The sequence below is a fragment of the Passer montanus genome, unplaced genomic scaffold, assembly GCF_014805655.1.
Source record: "Passer montanus isolate IOZ18808 unplaced genomic scaffold, ASM1480565v1 scaffold149, whole genome shotgun sequence".
Lineage (NCBI taxonomy): Eukaryota > Metazoa > Chordata > Aves > Passeriformes > Passeridae > Passer > Passer montanus.
Window position 1 is genome coordinate 674,808 of NW_024361940.1, and position 15,666 is coordinate 690,473.

General features: G+C 42.4%; 1 protein-coding gene across 1 annotated transcript in view; it reads left to right on the forward strand.

Annotated features, from left to right (window-relative positions):
• Positions 1–891: 891 nt before the first annotated feature.
• GUCY2F (guanylate cyclase 2F, retinal) overlaps positions 892–15,666 on the forward strand; it is a 37,832-nt gene continuing 23,057 nt past the window's right edge. The window contains exons 1-8 of the mRNA XM_039701097.1: positions 892–1,627; positions 2,546–2,847; positions 4,338–4,692; positions 7,934–8,018; positions 11,935–12,031; positions 12,535–12,669; positions 13,958–14,038; positions 15,028–15,204. Coding sequence (XP_039557031.1) covers positions 892–1,627; positions 2,546–2,847; positions 4,338–4,692; positions 7,934–8,018; positions 11,935–12,031; positions 12,535–12,669; positions 13,958–14,038; positions 15,028–15,204 — 1,968 coding nt within the window. The remainder of the gene's footprint in view (positions 1,628–2,545; positions 2,848–4,337; positions 4,693–7,933; positions 8,019–11,934; positions 12,032–12,534; positions 12,670–13,957; positions 14,039–15,027; positions 15,205–15,666) is intronic.

Consider the following 15,666-nt stretch of genomic DNA (forward strand, 5'->3'; position numbering starts at 1 on the left):
TGCTATGGCTTTGGTATTTCTGTGCTTGGCTGTGAAGGAGGAAATTGTTATTAAAAAAAAAAAAAACCCAAGCAACCCTATGGCTCCTAGTATTTAACCAAGAATATTTGAAGCCAAGAGTATACACAAGACTTTTGACCGGACAGTTATTTAGCAGTTCTTTATCTAAATTCATATCATAATCCTCCTTTCCCATCATTTTCTGATTATCTGTTTATCCACTTTTCAATTTGCCAGATTTAAGAGACTCTGAGTTGTCCTTGAATTTTTTTTCCAGAGAGTTTTAAAATTGTATGCGCATACATACGTATCTCTAAGTATATGAATATATGTGTCTACATATGTGTGTGTGTGTGTTTTTGTCTTTGTATGGGTTCTGATTCATGTTTACAACCCACTGAGGATTTTTGACAGAAGCTGATGGCCTAGCTGATTTCACCTTTTAGTTTTCTAATATGGGTGTTTTTCTGTGTGACTTTGTCTTTCTTAGGAGCCAGAAGCACAGTGTACCCACAGGTTGTACTTACTGCTGCAAACAAAGCAGCCTCATTCTTCACTGCCTGGTTTCAGAGTATATTGCAAAGCATATGAAAATGTTTATGTAAGTGTGCATTTAAGGGTTAAATGCACGTCTGACACTGGTTGGACAATTTTCTGCATGGTGAGGGGGCTGATGTGGTCCAAGTCCATGTGTCTGTGTGTGGGTTTGGCTCCTCAAAGACTTGTGCCTTGAGAGCTGTTGTGAAGTTTGGGCTGACTCAGCTGTACATAGATGCATGGAACAAACACATATGGTGAACGGCAAACGTAATCTGCTTTCCTTCCAGCAGCTGGTAATGCTCTGCCTGGATTCCTGAAGAGCTTGGTGCAGATCTACCCACCTGTGAAACAATGTCATTTCTCCTGTGGGGTCCTCACAGCTCCCCCTGGGTGCTGTTGAGGCACATCAGAGAGCATCACTTCACTGAAAATTCATTCAAGACATTTTTCCAGGATCTCTGGTGGGTGCTCTTTGGAATAATCCTACTTTGTTCCCCTGCACATTGCTCTGTCTTTAAAATTGGACTGTTTGGACCCTGGAACTGTGACCCCTTCTTTTCCAAAGCATTTCCCCATGTGGCTGCCAGGTTAGCTGTGGGACGAATAAGCAGAGACCCTTCACTAGATCTTGGCCACCGGTTGGATTATGTGATCCTGCAAGAAGAATGTGAGACTCCAAGAGCTCTGGTTAGATTTGTTGATTTTGAAAAACTTTCCTCAGCTTTTATAGGCCCTCTAAACCCTGGATTCTGTGAGGTGGCTGCACATTTAGGGAAAAACTGGGATAAAGCTATCTTCTCATGGATGTGCATCAATTATAAGCTGGATTCCACCATCCGCCATAATGCATTTGCAAGAACTCTGCCCTCTCCAACCCAAATTTTGCTTACAATAATGAAATATTTTAAGTGGGCTCATGTTGGCATCATTGCATCCACTGATGATATTTGGATGTACACAGCCAAGGAGTCAGCAACTGCCCTCAGGAATCACGGGCTACCTGTAGGCATTGTTACATCCGTGCATAAGGGAGAAAAAGGCATTGAAGACACCTGGAATGAGATTAAAAAAGTTAATAACATTAAAAGTAAGTGCTTTGAGTGTCATTCCTGTTTTTAAATTTTTTTTGTTTCCCCAGGGTAGGATTGCATTGTTACCCAATAGACATACTGTGTAGAATGAAAACTTAAAGTGATTTAAGTCAAGCAGAATTTTATCTCTGATCCTAATGCATACAGGGTTTAACATAAAAGAATGCTGGGCATTTTTGTATGTGATGAATATAGACCAAAATCATCTACTACAACCTGAAAGATTGGGTCCAACTTGTCTGAAGAAAAAAATATTTCGTAGATGGTTTTCTGTGCTTGGCTTGAGTAAAGAGGAGTTTATAGGAAGGTTTTATATTAAAGGTGATTTATATTGTGGAATATCAAAAATCAATATCAATATCAAAAATCTTGCTTTGATCCTGTGTCCTGTATTTCAGATCTCCCCACCAAACACTGGCCCCATGACATTTTGCAAGAAAAGGCACAGACTTTGGGACAGTCAAGCATGGACCAGATGTTTAAACATAGCCCCATTGTGTCAGCTTAAAATTTGTATATTTGGTAGTAGCGTGAGCATTTGGAGGTTGGGCACTGCTTACAGCGGTGTGGTGTCTGTCAGCTCAGGGCACACAGAGTAAAAGCTCAAGTCTTGGTCAATGACAACAATGACCACAACTGCCCAACTGTGCCTCACTTCTGTCAAAACTTCATTCCCTCTTTACAGCTCCAGAAATGGTTAACACCCACAACCTCCTTTATTAGGTGTTACTCCAGAGGCTGAACAAAACGGGTGTGACTCTCAGCTTCCTCAGCACATAACATCAGAATCTGACCTGATACAGTAGTTCAGGCAGCTCTTTTATTGGGGGGGGGAGGGAGTGGGGGGAAAGACCTATTTCATGTTGAAAGCTCCAGGCAGATTACTAACACTCTCCACTGTCCTTGTGTTGCAGTTATACTCCTGTGCATGCATTCTGTTCTCATCGGAGGGCAGGAACAGGCAGCCTTACTCACAAAAGCTCTGGAAATGGGACTAGCAGATGGAAGATACATCTTTGTTCCCTATGACACTTTGCTGTACAGTCTTCCTTACCAAAACAACTCATTCAGTGTCTTTGATAATGACAGCAAGCTCCGGGAGGCTTATGATGCTGTGCTGACCATCACGCTGGAGTCTGGAGAAAGGACTTTCTATGACGCATTCAGGGAAGCTAAAGAAAGTGGTGAAATTATCAGGGACTTGGAAGCCACACAGGTAAATATTCTTTCTCCTGGGATTTCCTGGGACCTGTCAATAGGAAACATAACAATAGTTACAAAAAAATACAGGAAAGAGTCAATCCAGACTGCACACTTTCATTTTGAGAAAAATACAGAGAAATTTGAATGTGGTCTGCACTCATCTGGAAAGGTCACTTTTCCCAGATGCCTGGCAATATTACTCACTTGGTTGACCTGTAGGACCATTATGGGAATTTAAGAGAAAGGGCCTGTGTCAGAGGCTCTCAGATTTGGTTTGCTGTGTGCTAGCTGCAATGGACTTGAATTGAAAAGGTATTTCTTAAGGTAGATTAAGTCTATGGAGTTTGTAAGGAATCAAGATGTCCATATGACTGACAATTTGAGGGGATGAGACAGACTAAAGAAATACTGGATGCTTCTAGAGGGAAATATTTAAGACCATTGCTGCTGCATTGTTTTAGCACTATAGTCAAGGTAATTCTTTGTCAGCTTGATTATCTGAAAGTCACTGGTAGGCTATTAAAAACCAAATCAGTTTTTACCTTGAGAACATTTACAAAAATTGGAGAATCTTATACTGGTGAAGAGATACATGAGTCAGATGAGCTATTCTTCAAATCTCCTTATGACATTTCAAAAAATTACAAGTACTTTTAAGGCATAATTTATCAGATCTGTACAGATATACTTTAGAAGGAGATGAATCATGTCTTGATAGCATTAATTTCTTCCCCTTCACTTTAATGAGAGCCCAGGTTAACTGTATTGACTGTCAGGTTCTTCATTTCAGATATCTACATCCAATCAATTAATCTCACAAATGTCAGATTCTGTGGCTCCCAAGGGCACTCCTCATTTTTCTCACTTGGCTATGGCTAAAATCTCTCTCTTCACCTACCAGCTGTGAATGACCATGTGATTGCAAAAGTCACCATTTGTATTAAAGCTTCCTAAATCAAGTCTGGCACAGAAGGGAGCAATGCAAACAGAAAAGGCTCTGTTACCCCACAGAATAAGTTTGCTGTGGCTCTGCAAAATCTGTGGGATTCTTTGCATCTTTAGGATAAATAATCTGACAAAGAAGATCAGTTCCTTGGGCATGACACACTTTTCCTGTCTTGATATGGAGCCTCTGACCTTGATCTTCTATTTGTAGAAGATATTTTGGCGTTTTGCAGCAGGATAAATTTGTGATACATTTCAGCCAAACATCAGGCTCAGAATCTTGGCTTTTTCCATCATAATGCAATTTTGTGTGGTTTTAAAAATATTTTGCAATTGCATTTTGTGAATCCACCATAAGAAAAGACAGATATTCAGAGTAATGCATATATTGGGTCTACCTTCAACCTAAGATTCCTCAAACCCATTACTCTGTGAGCCTTAATGTTCTTGAGTCTCAGTATTTAAGTTCACAACTTAGCCAGGGGGAAAATATTTTTGCCACCAGTCTCAAACTGAAGGTTGGGAGATGTTTATCCTCAATTTCTCCTGTATTTTTAGGTTTCTCCACTTTTTGGAACAATCTATGATGCCATTTACTTCATGGCAATGGCTATGGACAGTGCACGGAAGAAAGGAGTCAGGGCCTCAGGAGCCAACATAGCTGAGTACACAAAAAACTTCAGCTTCCCTGGATTTAGTCACCAGGTAGAGACAGACAGCTGTGGGAAGGGGCTGAACAACTATGTGATACTGGATACAGATGGTCATGGGAACCAGCTTTTCCCAACCCACCTGCTGGACATGTCTTCAGGCTCTGTGCTGCCCCTAGGCCAGGCCATCCACTTTCCCAATGAAGTTCCACCCAAACCAGACTCCAGCTGTTGGTTTGATCCAGATGTTCTCTGCACTGAAGGTAAGAAAGAAAAAAAGAACCAAAAATAGGGTGAAATGGCATTGAGTTCATGCTTCTCTTTTCTTTCATCTTTTCACTCACTCCAAGTGGTTATGCCTATAAATTAGAACTCCCCAACCAGAAAAGTCTAATTTCAAGGATGTGGTATAAAAATGCCCAGTCATCACACTGTTTAGAATGGGAATCCTGTGCAGAGGTAACACCATTGATCCACAATATTCTCTTATTGCTTGTTAGATCATAGAATAATAGAATCATTATGATTGGATAAAACCTCTAGGATCATTGAATCCTTACCCCACCACTGCCAATCCCACCACTAAATATCACATCTACACAATTTTTTCAACAATTCCAGAGCCATTAATCCCACCACTCTCCTGGGCCAAAAAAGTTGTTACCACTGTTATGTGTTGAAAGGGTTTTCTGGGTCTAACACTCATCACCTGCCAATATTAATAGTAACCATTATATAACAGAGGCTGCACCCGGCACTGTGTCTCTGTCCTTCTGGGAGACATGGCACTAAGAGGATTTGCCTTGAAGGCAGCCTAAGAGAGCTGCACAAGAGCAGATGCTTTCAGCATCCTGCCTGTTCACCCCTGCTTCTTTATTCAGGTAGCAATGAGGAGTGAAGGACCATCAGAACTCATCTCATTGAGAAAAAATTATAATCATTACTCAAAATAATTTGAGTTATTATAGATAACAGAGGTAGTAATCAAAGCCTGGGGGCAGAGATATCTGTGCTGCTTCCTAGGTTTGTCAGACTGGGCAATGGGTTTACCTATTGTTTTTAAATTGAGGCAACTATTGTGCCGTTTTAAAGTTCACAGGGAAGCCAAAATCTCAGGGTAGAGTACTTAATCTACTCTTGATATATTTACTTAAAATACTAAGCATTTACACCTATTGCTCCAGGTTATGTCTTTAACAGATGAAATTAACAACATCTATGGAATATTTCATTCAGTAGCTAAGAAAACCATTCTCCTTGGTTTAGCCATAACTGAGCTGACACATAAATCAGTGTCACTCTATGAAAAGGAGAGATGTGCTGATCTCGTAGCAACTGGCAAGCAGTAGAAGAGATAAGTATAATACTATCATGTATCTAATTTTGCACTGTCCCGAGGAACAATGCAGCAATTTAACATCTCATTGCAGTCTATGGAAAAATCCCACTGATTTTTAGAGATATTGGATTTTATGTTCATACCTTTACAAAGGCATAAAGATTTAGGCATCTGTCAATTAAAAAGTAATTTATTATGATTGCTAGAATTTCAGAGACTGAACTTTATGGCTAGAATTAAATACAAGCCTCACTTTATCTTTTATATGAAGTTGGCCTTGGAGGGCTGTAAGATGTGAAGTTGTCAGGCTGCTGTTTTTCCTAACTCCAGGTTCACCAGGAGCAGGGCTGAGCTGGTGTTCCCAGGACATGGACACACACACACACTGCAGACACAGCCAGGCATTGGCAGAGTAACACATACAGGAGAGTTATGTCTTTACAGGCACCACTACCCACAACCAGCACTGCTGGGACACGGACATCAGAAATGGCCTGGTGCTGCTTTGGTACACCTCATAATTAGGCTCCAAGCTTGATACCAGATCTCACAGCCTCAACTCCTTCAGACTCACAAATGAATCCTCTGGTAGATGGTCCAAACCTAAATTCCCCCATAGCCATCCCTCAAACCCTTCAGTCTCTGCAGGAGCAGACTTCAGACTTGCAGTTTCTCAGGGGTTGAAGCGTCCAGGACATACCTTCCCTGTTAGTTAGGTTGATGTAAAGTCTGTAAATGTCATACACAGTCAGAGAGCCCAGATTACCTAGGAAAAAATGTAGATGGGGTTAAGAGGGTGAGAATGACTGCACTGATCAAGTGCCTGCAAAAGATGCACAACATGTTTATGTGTGACCAGCACCCCCATCCTCTCACATACTTGAGCATTCCTGACCCATTCTATCTCTCCCTTCACCCATGTTTGCACATCCTCTTAAAGATCCTGTAAGAGGTTTCATGTACTCCCAGTTCAATTAAAGCATCTCCTAATGACTTTAACTCAATCCTGTAAGTTCCCTCAAGCATGCTGTATGTTTGCTCTTTCCCACAAGCTCATGATTAGGTTACTTTCACTTCTGGTTAGTTGTGAAGTATAGTATGGCTTGGGAGGGACCTTTCAAGGCCGTCCATCTATTCCAATCCCACACTAGACCAGGTTGGTTAAAGCCTCATGGAGCCTGATTTTGAACACTGCCAGGGATGGGGTGGCCACAGCTTTCATGGGCAACCTCTTCCTGTGTTTGTGTGAGGACAGTCAGGGCCTGGGGCCCTAGACTGAAGCAGTGAAATTTCAGCTAAAATGCTCTGACTTTTCCTGAAACAAATACCAATTTTCAAAAATGCCTTCAGCTTTTACTGGAAAGCTCTAGGTCTCAGTGCTTGCAGATAGGTGCCAGTGTAACATAAAAATCATGAGCCTTCCATCAACCCAAATTTCTCCATGTTGATTTGTGTTTATAGATCTCTGGATACAAACAGAATAAAAAGAAAAATTACAAAACAGAAGAGACAGACCCAGGAAACAGTTCCCACTGGAATTTAGCTTATGCAATCATATCAGCTTCCCTTAGCTCTCTAGTAAACACACTCATCAGCAAAGAATCTGTCTCCAGTACTTTCTGCTGATGGATGTGTTGAGGAAAACATCAACCTTCTGCTGCTCCTCCTCTTCTTCTCTTTTCAGCATGAGAAATCTGCAGCAGAGAATGAAAAAGCCCAGATGGGCCAGTGACTCACCCTGGCTGTCACTTTGGTACCACATGATAAAGACTTTTCAGCATTTCAGTTCCTCAAGAGAAAAGGGCCAAATGTTAAAAAGTTATGAACTTTGCAGAAGCTTCCTCTAAAATGTAATACTTCTCTGTGAGTCTTTTTATTTACTTGAAGAAAAAACTATTTTTCCATTGGTCCAGAGCTCTAAGTCTGGTTTAGGAAAAAGAAAGTGCATGGAAATAAATAATTAGCATAGCTGAAATCTTAGGCATGCCAAGTTAGTAAGTATTTGTGTATTCGTAAACAAACATTGCATTGAAATTGTCTTCTGGAATTCTCCTGGTTGTATATTTGACTTTGTAATCCAATGGCCTGATATTGATGTTTTTAATATTATTGCCTAAATCAAAATGATTTTCTAATTCGCTGATCCTCTTCCCATCTTTGCACAGGGATTGAGCCTGCAGTAATTTTCTTGGGAGTAATGCTTTTATTTGTCCTGGTGTTGTGTGCTGTGGGCCTGGCTTCTCTCATCAGGTGAGAATTGCAACACGTATTTGAGTTGGTGCAACTTTTGTTGTGTGAGGCTTTTGCTTTAGCCAGCAGTTTAGACTGTGCACACTCAGAGGGTCTGATTTTGCTCTTGGCTCTCCAGACACGTATGTCTTCACATTTGTGGTGTGTTGGCCCTGGCAGCATGCCAGGCATCCACCAAAGGCATTCTATCTCTCCCTTCATCAGCTGGACAGGGGAGAGGAAATACAGCAAAAGGTTCATGGGTCAAGATGGGGTCAGGAAGGGATCATTCACCAATTGCCACAAGAGCCAAAATGGACTTGATGTGGGGAAATTAAATTTATTATCAATCAAATCAGAGTAAGATAATGAGAAATAAAACAAAATCTTAAAAACATCTTCTTCCCAGGTTTAACTTACTCTCAAATTCTCTACTTCCTTCCCACAAGTGGCACAGGGGCCAGGGAATGGGGACTGCAGTCAGTTCATACCACATTGCTTCTGCTGCTCCTTCCTCCTGAAGGAAAGGGTCCTCACACCCTTCCACTGCTCCAGCAGTCTGCTGGATGTTTCTGAAGCATTAGGAAGGTGGTTATCACTTTAGAAGTGCAAAGGATGTCATCTAAACCAAAGACAGGAATCTGTTATGAGAACACAAGGGTTGAAACCAAGTAATTTTCTGACTCCAGATCATTCTTTCCTGAATTTCTGTCTTTAATATAAACATGTTTCCTATGAAACATGTGAGGCTGACCCTCTGCATTTTCTTCATGTACTAAAAAGAAAGAAAATACCACTGGAGAGAATTTGAAGCATATATTTAGGGTACATCTTTATTATCAAGTTGATTCACTTGCTGTTTGGACCTGGGGCTCAGCTCCCAGGTCATTCCCATTATATATGTGTTGGTCTGGGCATGAGATCTTTGGAGTAAAGGCAGTAGTGTTCTGGGGAAAGAATAATTTCCCATAATTGCATGTCACATCTGTGTCCCAACTCTATATACAAGGTAGAAATGTGCCAGAATGGATTGGTTGGTCCAGGAGCTATGTATTGCTCTTGGCAAGGTCACTATAGCCCCTGAAGTAGTTTGTCTCTAATTATTGATGTCCACATCACCGAACTTAGAGTGAAAATAGACTGAAATTAGAAGGCATATTTACTGAGGAGCAATGACTTCAGCAGAGCAGAGTTCCTAGATTGTTCCCTCCAACTTTGCCTCTGAAATAATTCTGAGATATGTTTTGTCTCCACTCCTGAATCATCCCTCCAAACCCAGATGTAAGGGCCACCCAGCAAGGAACACCCCAAACAGCTCCCCCGCTTTCACAGCTGCTTCTGATAGAGCTGCAGACACTGATGAGGTTGCCTCCACCCACCCACTCTTTGAAACCCTGCTCTGTTCCCTGGCCACCAGCCTCCACAATTAAGTAAATAAACAATAATCTTTCTGCCTACTCTATTTGTAAGCTCTTCCACAAGCACCAGGCTGTGCTTGGGAAAGCTTGGTCATGAGAAAAGATGTATGGCCATCTGCTAGGGAAGAAAAAGTCCAGTATGACTCAGACAGTAATTTATATTAGGAAGGGGCATGTCTGGAACTAAATTTAAACCACAGCATGGTCTGAGTTGAAATGTGGAAGCTCTGGTCTTAGCTCTGTCAGGGATCTGCTGCATGACCTTAAATGAGTCACTCCACTCTCTCTGCTTAGATTTTGGCAGAGGGATGCTTTCCTCCCTGCTTAGAGAGAGGATGTGATTTATCGAGCAAGGTTTTTCAGATGGACTTGTGAAAGGTACATAAGTGGTGATTTTTTTCATGGAGATGAGTTGGGTGGCTTAGGACAGTGTGCTTAGAGAAATGTCATCCCAAGTAAAGCCTGTGGTTATGTGGCCAAGGCTTCCTCTGAGCTTCAAAAAGCTGCCTGTGCTCCTCTAAAATGTCCAGAATGATACATTGAGAGGAAAAGTGAATTATGGTGATTTGGGGTTGTTTTATGTGGTGGTGTCCTTCTACAGTAACATCAACAAAAGTAATCCCTATCGTCCACTTCATCAGGGAAACACTTAGGAGAGTGCAGATCAGTCATCTGCTGTACTGTTAACAAAATTCCTTAAACAAAAGAAGTGGCATTGAAGGAGACTTCCCTTCCCTTTTCTGCTCCTGGTTGAGAGGTTTTGTCTGTCTAGTAGATACTGCTGCTTTGTGCTCAGTGTTATACCCTGAAACAATGATCCCATTGAAACAATGGGATCAAAATGATGTGATGTGATGTCACATGTGCCATACTGCTCATCCTTGCAGCTTTTGCCTCTGTACAAACCTGTGACCATTACAAGGGCACATCTTGCTCTGTGCTTTAAAATGCACCATGCTACATGCAGGTTTAGACAGTAAATTGTGTGCAGGCAGCTCTTATAAATTAACTACACTTATAAATTAACTACACTTCAGTTTCAGTCCCTAAGAAGGGCTGGTGTGCCTAAATGTGGTTTGCTCATGACCAGACCAGTTGGACTAATAAAACTTGGTTTTGCCTCCTAATGGAGAATGATTTGGGATATGGCAAATAAAAGTGAGCAAAACAAAATATGGCTTACATACACATCCAATTAATATTTGGAAGTAAATTCAATCCAGTTGCCTATTTGTGATAAGACCCTTTGAGATGATAGCTTTTGTTGCTATCCATGTTGAAATGGGTAATTCATTATTTGGGATTTAAGTCCAAGCCAAGGCATTGTGATTTGTCCACTGCTTTCACCAACACCCGTTCCCACTCCCACACTATTTTAGACCTTAAAGATCCTGTGGTTCCAACCACTCTGCCATGGGCAAGGACACCTTCAGCTACACCAGGCTGCTCAGAGCCCCATTCAACCTGGCTTTGAGCACTTCCATGGGTGGGGCTGGCACAGTGTCTCTGGGTAACCTCTGCCAGTGCCTCCGCATCATCACAGAAAATTATTGCTTCCTAATATATAATCTAAACCTGCACTCTTTCGGTTGGAAGCCATCCCCCCTTGTCCTGTCACTCCTGTCAAAAGTCCCTCTCCAGCTCTCTTGTAGCTCCTCTCCTTAGGCACTGGAAGGGGTTCTAAGGAATCCCCAAAGCCTTCTTCTGAGCAGCCCCAGCTCTCTCAGCTTGTCTCCACAACAGAGGTGCTCCAGCACTCTGATCATCTTCATGGCCTTCTCTGCACCTGCTCCAATAGGTCCATGACCTTCCTAAGTCAGGGGCCTCAGAGTTGAATGCAGGCAGGGTCCAATAGAGCAGGGAAGCCAGGTGTGAGGAATTCAGAGGAGGTGTAAACTGGCTACCTACCTGTAGCAGGTTGACTCTGGCTGGGTACCAGGTGCCCACTCAGTTGCTTTATCACTCCCTTTGTCACTGGAACAGGGGAGAGAATAAGATGGAGAATGACCAGCAGGGTGAGAAAAGGCAGTTTTATTACAGCAAAAACAAATAAACAAGCAGAGATCTGCACTCACAAGAGCTACAGGGGAAACAGATCAGTCTCTACTTCCCATAAGCAGCAATGTTTGGACACTTCCTGGGAAGCAGGGCTTCAGCATGCATAATGGTTCCTTCAGAAGGCAAACACTGAAAACTCACAAATGTCCCCCTTCCTCCTCTCTCCCTTAGCTTATGTATCTGAGCTGATGTCATGTGGTATGGAATATTCCTTTGGCTAATTTGGGTCAGCTGCCCTGGTTGTGTGCCCTCCCAGGATCTTGCCCACTCCCATCCCCTTTGGTGAGGGGAAGGAATGTCAGAAGGACATGCTGCTCGTCCGTAGCCAAAACATTGGTCTGTTATCAACATCCATTCAGCTACCAATGCAAAGCACAGCACTGTAAGGGCTGTAAATGTTACCTTGGTCAGACCCAACACACTACCTAAAATTGATAACCATGGCTTTCCAACTCTTGCAGGCAGAGTATCTTGAACAACCAGCTTTTCAGGGGTCCGAACAAGATCATACTGACCTTGGATGACCTTGTCTTCATCAACCCAGAGCTACATAGAAAGGTGAGTCCTTCTATTCATGAAAGGAATCCGGTGGAACACTCTAGAACAGATATGCTGTCTGATATTTTCATACTCATAAAGTTCTGGAAGGGTCATTTCACTTCTTCATGTCATTTTCCCCTGCACATTAGAAAATTTCCCATATGCTGAGTGCTTTTAGTCTCAGATTAGATGTCAGAGCCTTTATGATGGTGCAAAATTGTAGCCTTGGTTGTGTTTCTTCTAGCTGCTAGGGCTTATTCCTTGTTCTTGAGGTTGGATAGTGTACCACAGGGCATTCCCAAGAAAGATAAACCATCTTACCTTTTAAAATAAAGTGTCTGCATTAAAATATACTGGGAACCATTCCAGGTCCATCCTGGCTCATACCCAGAGCTGGTGATCTGCTAGGGAACACTCCCATTATTTCCCTACCCAGAAAGCCACACTGCAGGGCAGAGCTGGAGTGGAGGTTTACACCTGAAGATGGTAGCTGCCTAGCACCTGCTTTCCTTGCCTTCCAGAGGCTGACCTTGGACAGTCTGACTGATACAAACAGCATAGCAGCCAAGAACAGAAGCCTGATATCCGTAACCCGCTCCGCTTCCTTGAAAAGCACAGTTGCCACCCATGAAACCTCCAATGTGGCTTTGTATGAGGTAGGTAGGAACCTCATGCAGCCTTCTCTCACTGCTACTGTTCACTGGACTGCTCCAGAGGGAAAAGTATTTGGCTGCAGTACTAGGTCCCAGGATGGAGATAGTTTGAACAAACCCTAAGTATGAAAATAAGTTGCTCCCAAGCACAGACTTAGCAGTGTTTAAGGCAAATCTGTCCCAGCCCTCACCCTGACACTTGGAGTCATGTGGGATGGGAAAATTCAACAAACACATGTAACACTGCCAGTCTGGTCCTGTCAGAGAAGTCACCACCTAAGGTGGTGGCACCATAAATAACCTTTCTTACAAGACAGTCTTTATTTGGTGATATGTCTAATAAGGAACTTAATTGCAAGACAGGATCCAAATATACAAATGGACGCTCAAATTCCCCTTTGTGAGAATAGGACTGCATGGAGCTTACGCAGAGGCAATAGCCAAGAAAACTCACCCCATCCATCAGGTTTTTCCCGAAAATGCAGCTTTTTGAAAAAAATGGCATGGTTACTTTTCCTGAAGAGGTCCAAAATAAATTGGTTACTTTTCCTGAAGAGGTGGTCAATCATTAATGCCAGAGAAAAGCTCTGGTCAGAGTTGTTTTCCTTTTTAGTCAATTTATTGCTGTTTATCAGATACTAAGAAACCTTACAGGCATGAAGCTGTGATCCAGGTGAAGGTTCTGCCTCACCCCTTTTTCAAGGTTTGCTGTGGATCTTCTTATTTGAGTTCCGTATATAAACAATCTGTTGCCAAGAACATTAAAAATCCCCAGCCACTTTCCAAGTCAAGGATCTGAAATTCAGATTTGGATCCCAATGTTATCTGCTGCTCAGAGACTTGCTCTGTAAGTCACCCACCTGTGTTGGGATTAGGGGACTGGACCTTCTCTCTCAAGAGGAAAGGTTGAGGGCATTGGGCCTGTTCAGCCTCAACAAGAGAAAAATGAGAGAGCACCTCACTGATGTCTATAAATATCTGAAGGGAGGGTGTCAAGAGGACAGAGCCAGGTTCTTCTCAGTTGACTAGAGGCAAAAGGCAGAAACTGACGGACAGGAAGTTCCACCTGAACATGAGGAAGACCCTTGCTGTACAGGTGACCAAGAACTGAAACAGATTTTTCAGGGAGTATGTCAAGTCTCCCTCACTGGAGATATTCAAGAACTGCCTGGACACGCTCCTGTGTCATGTGCCCTAGGATAACCCTTCTTAAGAGGGGAGGTTGGACTAGATGGTCCATCACTGGTTTCTTCCAGCCTTAACTGTTCTCTGATTCTGTGATTGTGGACAGGGAGACCAGGTGTGGCTGAAAAAATTTGAGACAGGAGCAGTTCACAATCTGAGGCAAAGCTCCACCAACATCTTAAGGAAGGTAGGGATAGGGGATGATGATATGTGGGGGAAGGTTTCTCAGGGGGTGGTTTTGGCTTCAGGGTGTGTTTGTTGCCCTTGTCTCATGTCTATCCATTAAATCATGCATTGTGGTTGCCAATGAGTCTTGTCTGGTGAAATGTGGCAGAGTGGACCATGCACAACTGCATCTGACAAATTTATCACAGATCCATATGTCAGTCAGCAGCTTGTAAAACCCCATCCCAGACCTGCCACTTCCAAGCTGGTGCAGTGTTAAATGTACAATGAATCCTTCAAGTGACCTTGCCTGCAAAGGCAGGGTGGTTTGGGGAACTCATCCCTCCATAGTGTGAGACACTGGTAGATATTTTCATGTATTATATGTTAACAGTGTGACACAGACACAGTTGTGCATTTCTCCAATGTTTGCTTTGTGTTTCCACCTAAGATGCCTCTCAGATGCTTAATTTTGGTTTTAAATTTTATTGTTACAAATGACAATAAAGCATACTTGTTTTTCAAATTCAAGGGCATTAGTTGTCGACAGCTATTACTAACATAGCAGTGGCATTTTTACATGTGTAAAAGAAACAAATTTACCAGGGCATGTCTCCAAAGACACCATTGATAGATAACTTTGGACTCTCTAGGTATGGTATTTTTTCCAGTTCAGAGCAAGATCCACATGCTGAACTCAATCTACCCAGCAAAGCCATTCTGGCCTAGTGAAAGATTCAATATAGTTTGTCTAAACAAAACACAAACTTCTGTTTAGTTTGCTTTTGCTATCTTGCTTTCCGTGTATAATGGATAGACTAAGGAAAACAAAGTTTGAAAAGAGTGTTGAGTAATCAAAAATAAGTACCAGAGAGGTTGTTTGTGTCCCCATCTTTTTGTGGAAGGCTGTTTGGGAGTACAAGTGTGAAGGGAGCATCTAGTGATACCAAGAAGCTACCAAGCAGATGCCTGGCTGACCTCGTCTCACTTTGATTCACTGTCTTGTTTCAGATGAAGGATCTGCGTCATGAAAATGTGAATCTGTTCCTGGGCTTTTTCTCAGACTGTGGCATCTTTGCCATCGTGACTGAGTACTGCTCACGAGGCAGCTTGGAGGACTTGCTGAGAAATGAGGATATGAAACTGGACTGGATGTTCAAGTCCTCTCTTGTGATGGATCTAATTAAAGTAAATCCATTGCTCCTGCTGAGGCATGATCTGAAGGGGACTTCTATGATGACTAAGATATTTGAATCAGAATGTTGGGTTTTTTATGATAACACAGCGAAAACAAATCTGGATGTAATTGTATCGGTCTTTAAATGAGACTCCTTATCCTTATTTTGTTTCCATCTGAGAGAAGCACCATTTGGGGTAATAGAACTACAACCACACAGTAGGGCAAGAGGCTAAAACTATGTATCAGGCTGCAACTGATCACCTAGAACAGAATTTTGTGACAATTTTATTTTTTTTGCAAAGGCCCTTTCTTGTCGTAAATCAGAAATGCATCCACCAGAGAACCAAACAGTATCCATCCCCTGACACAGGATAGCTGCACATATGGTCCCTTTAGCAGCATTCACACTTCCATGTTCTCATGTCTTGATGGTGAACTACTAATCTGGGACAGGTGGATTCCAGAGAGTA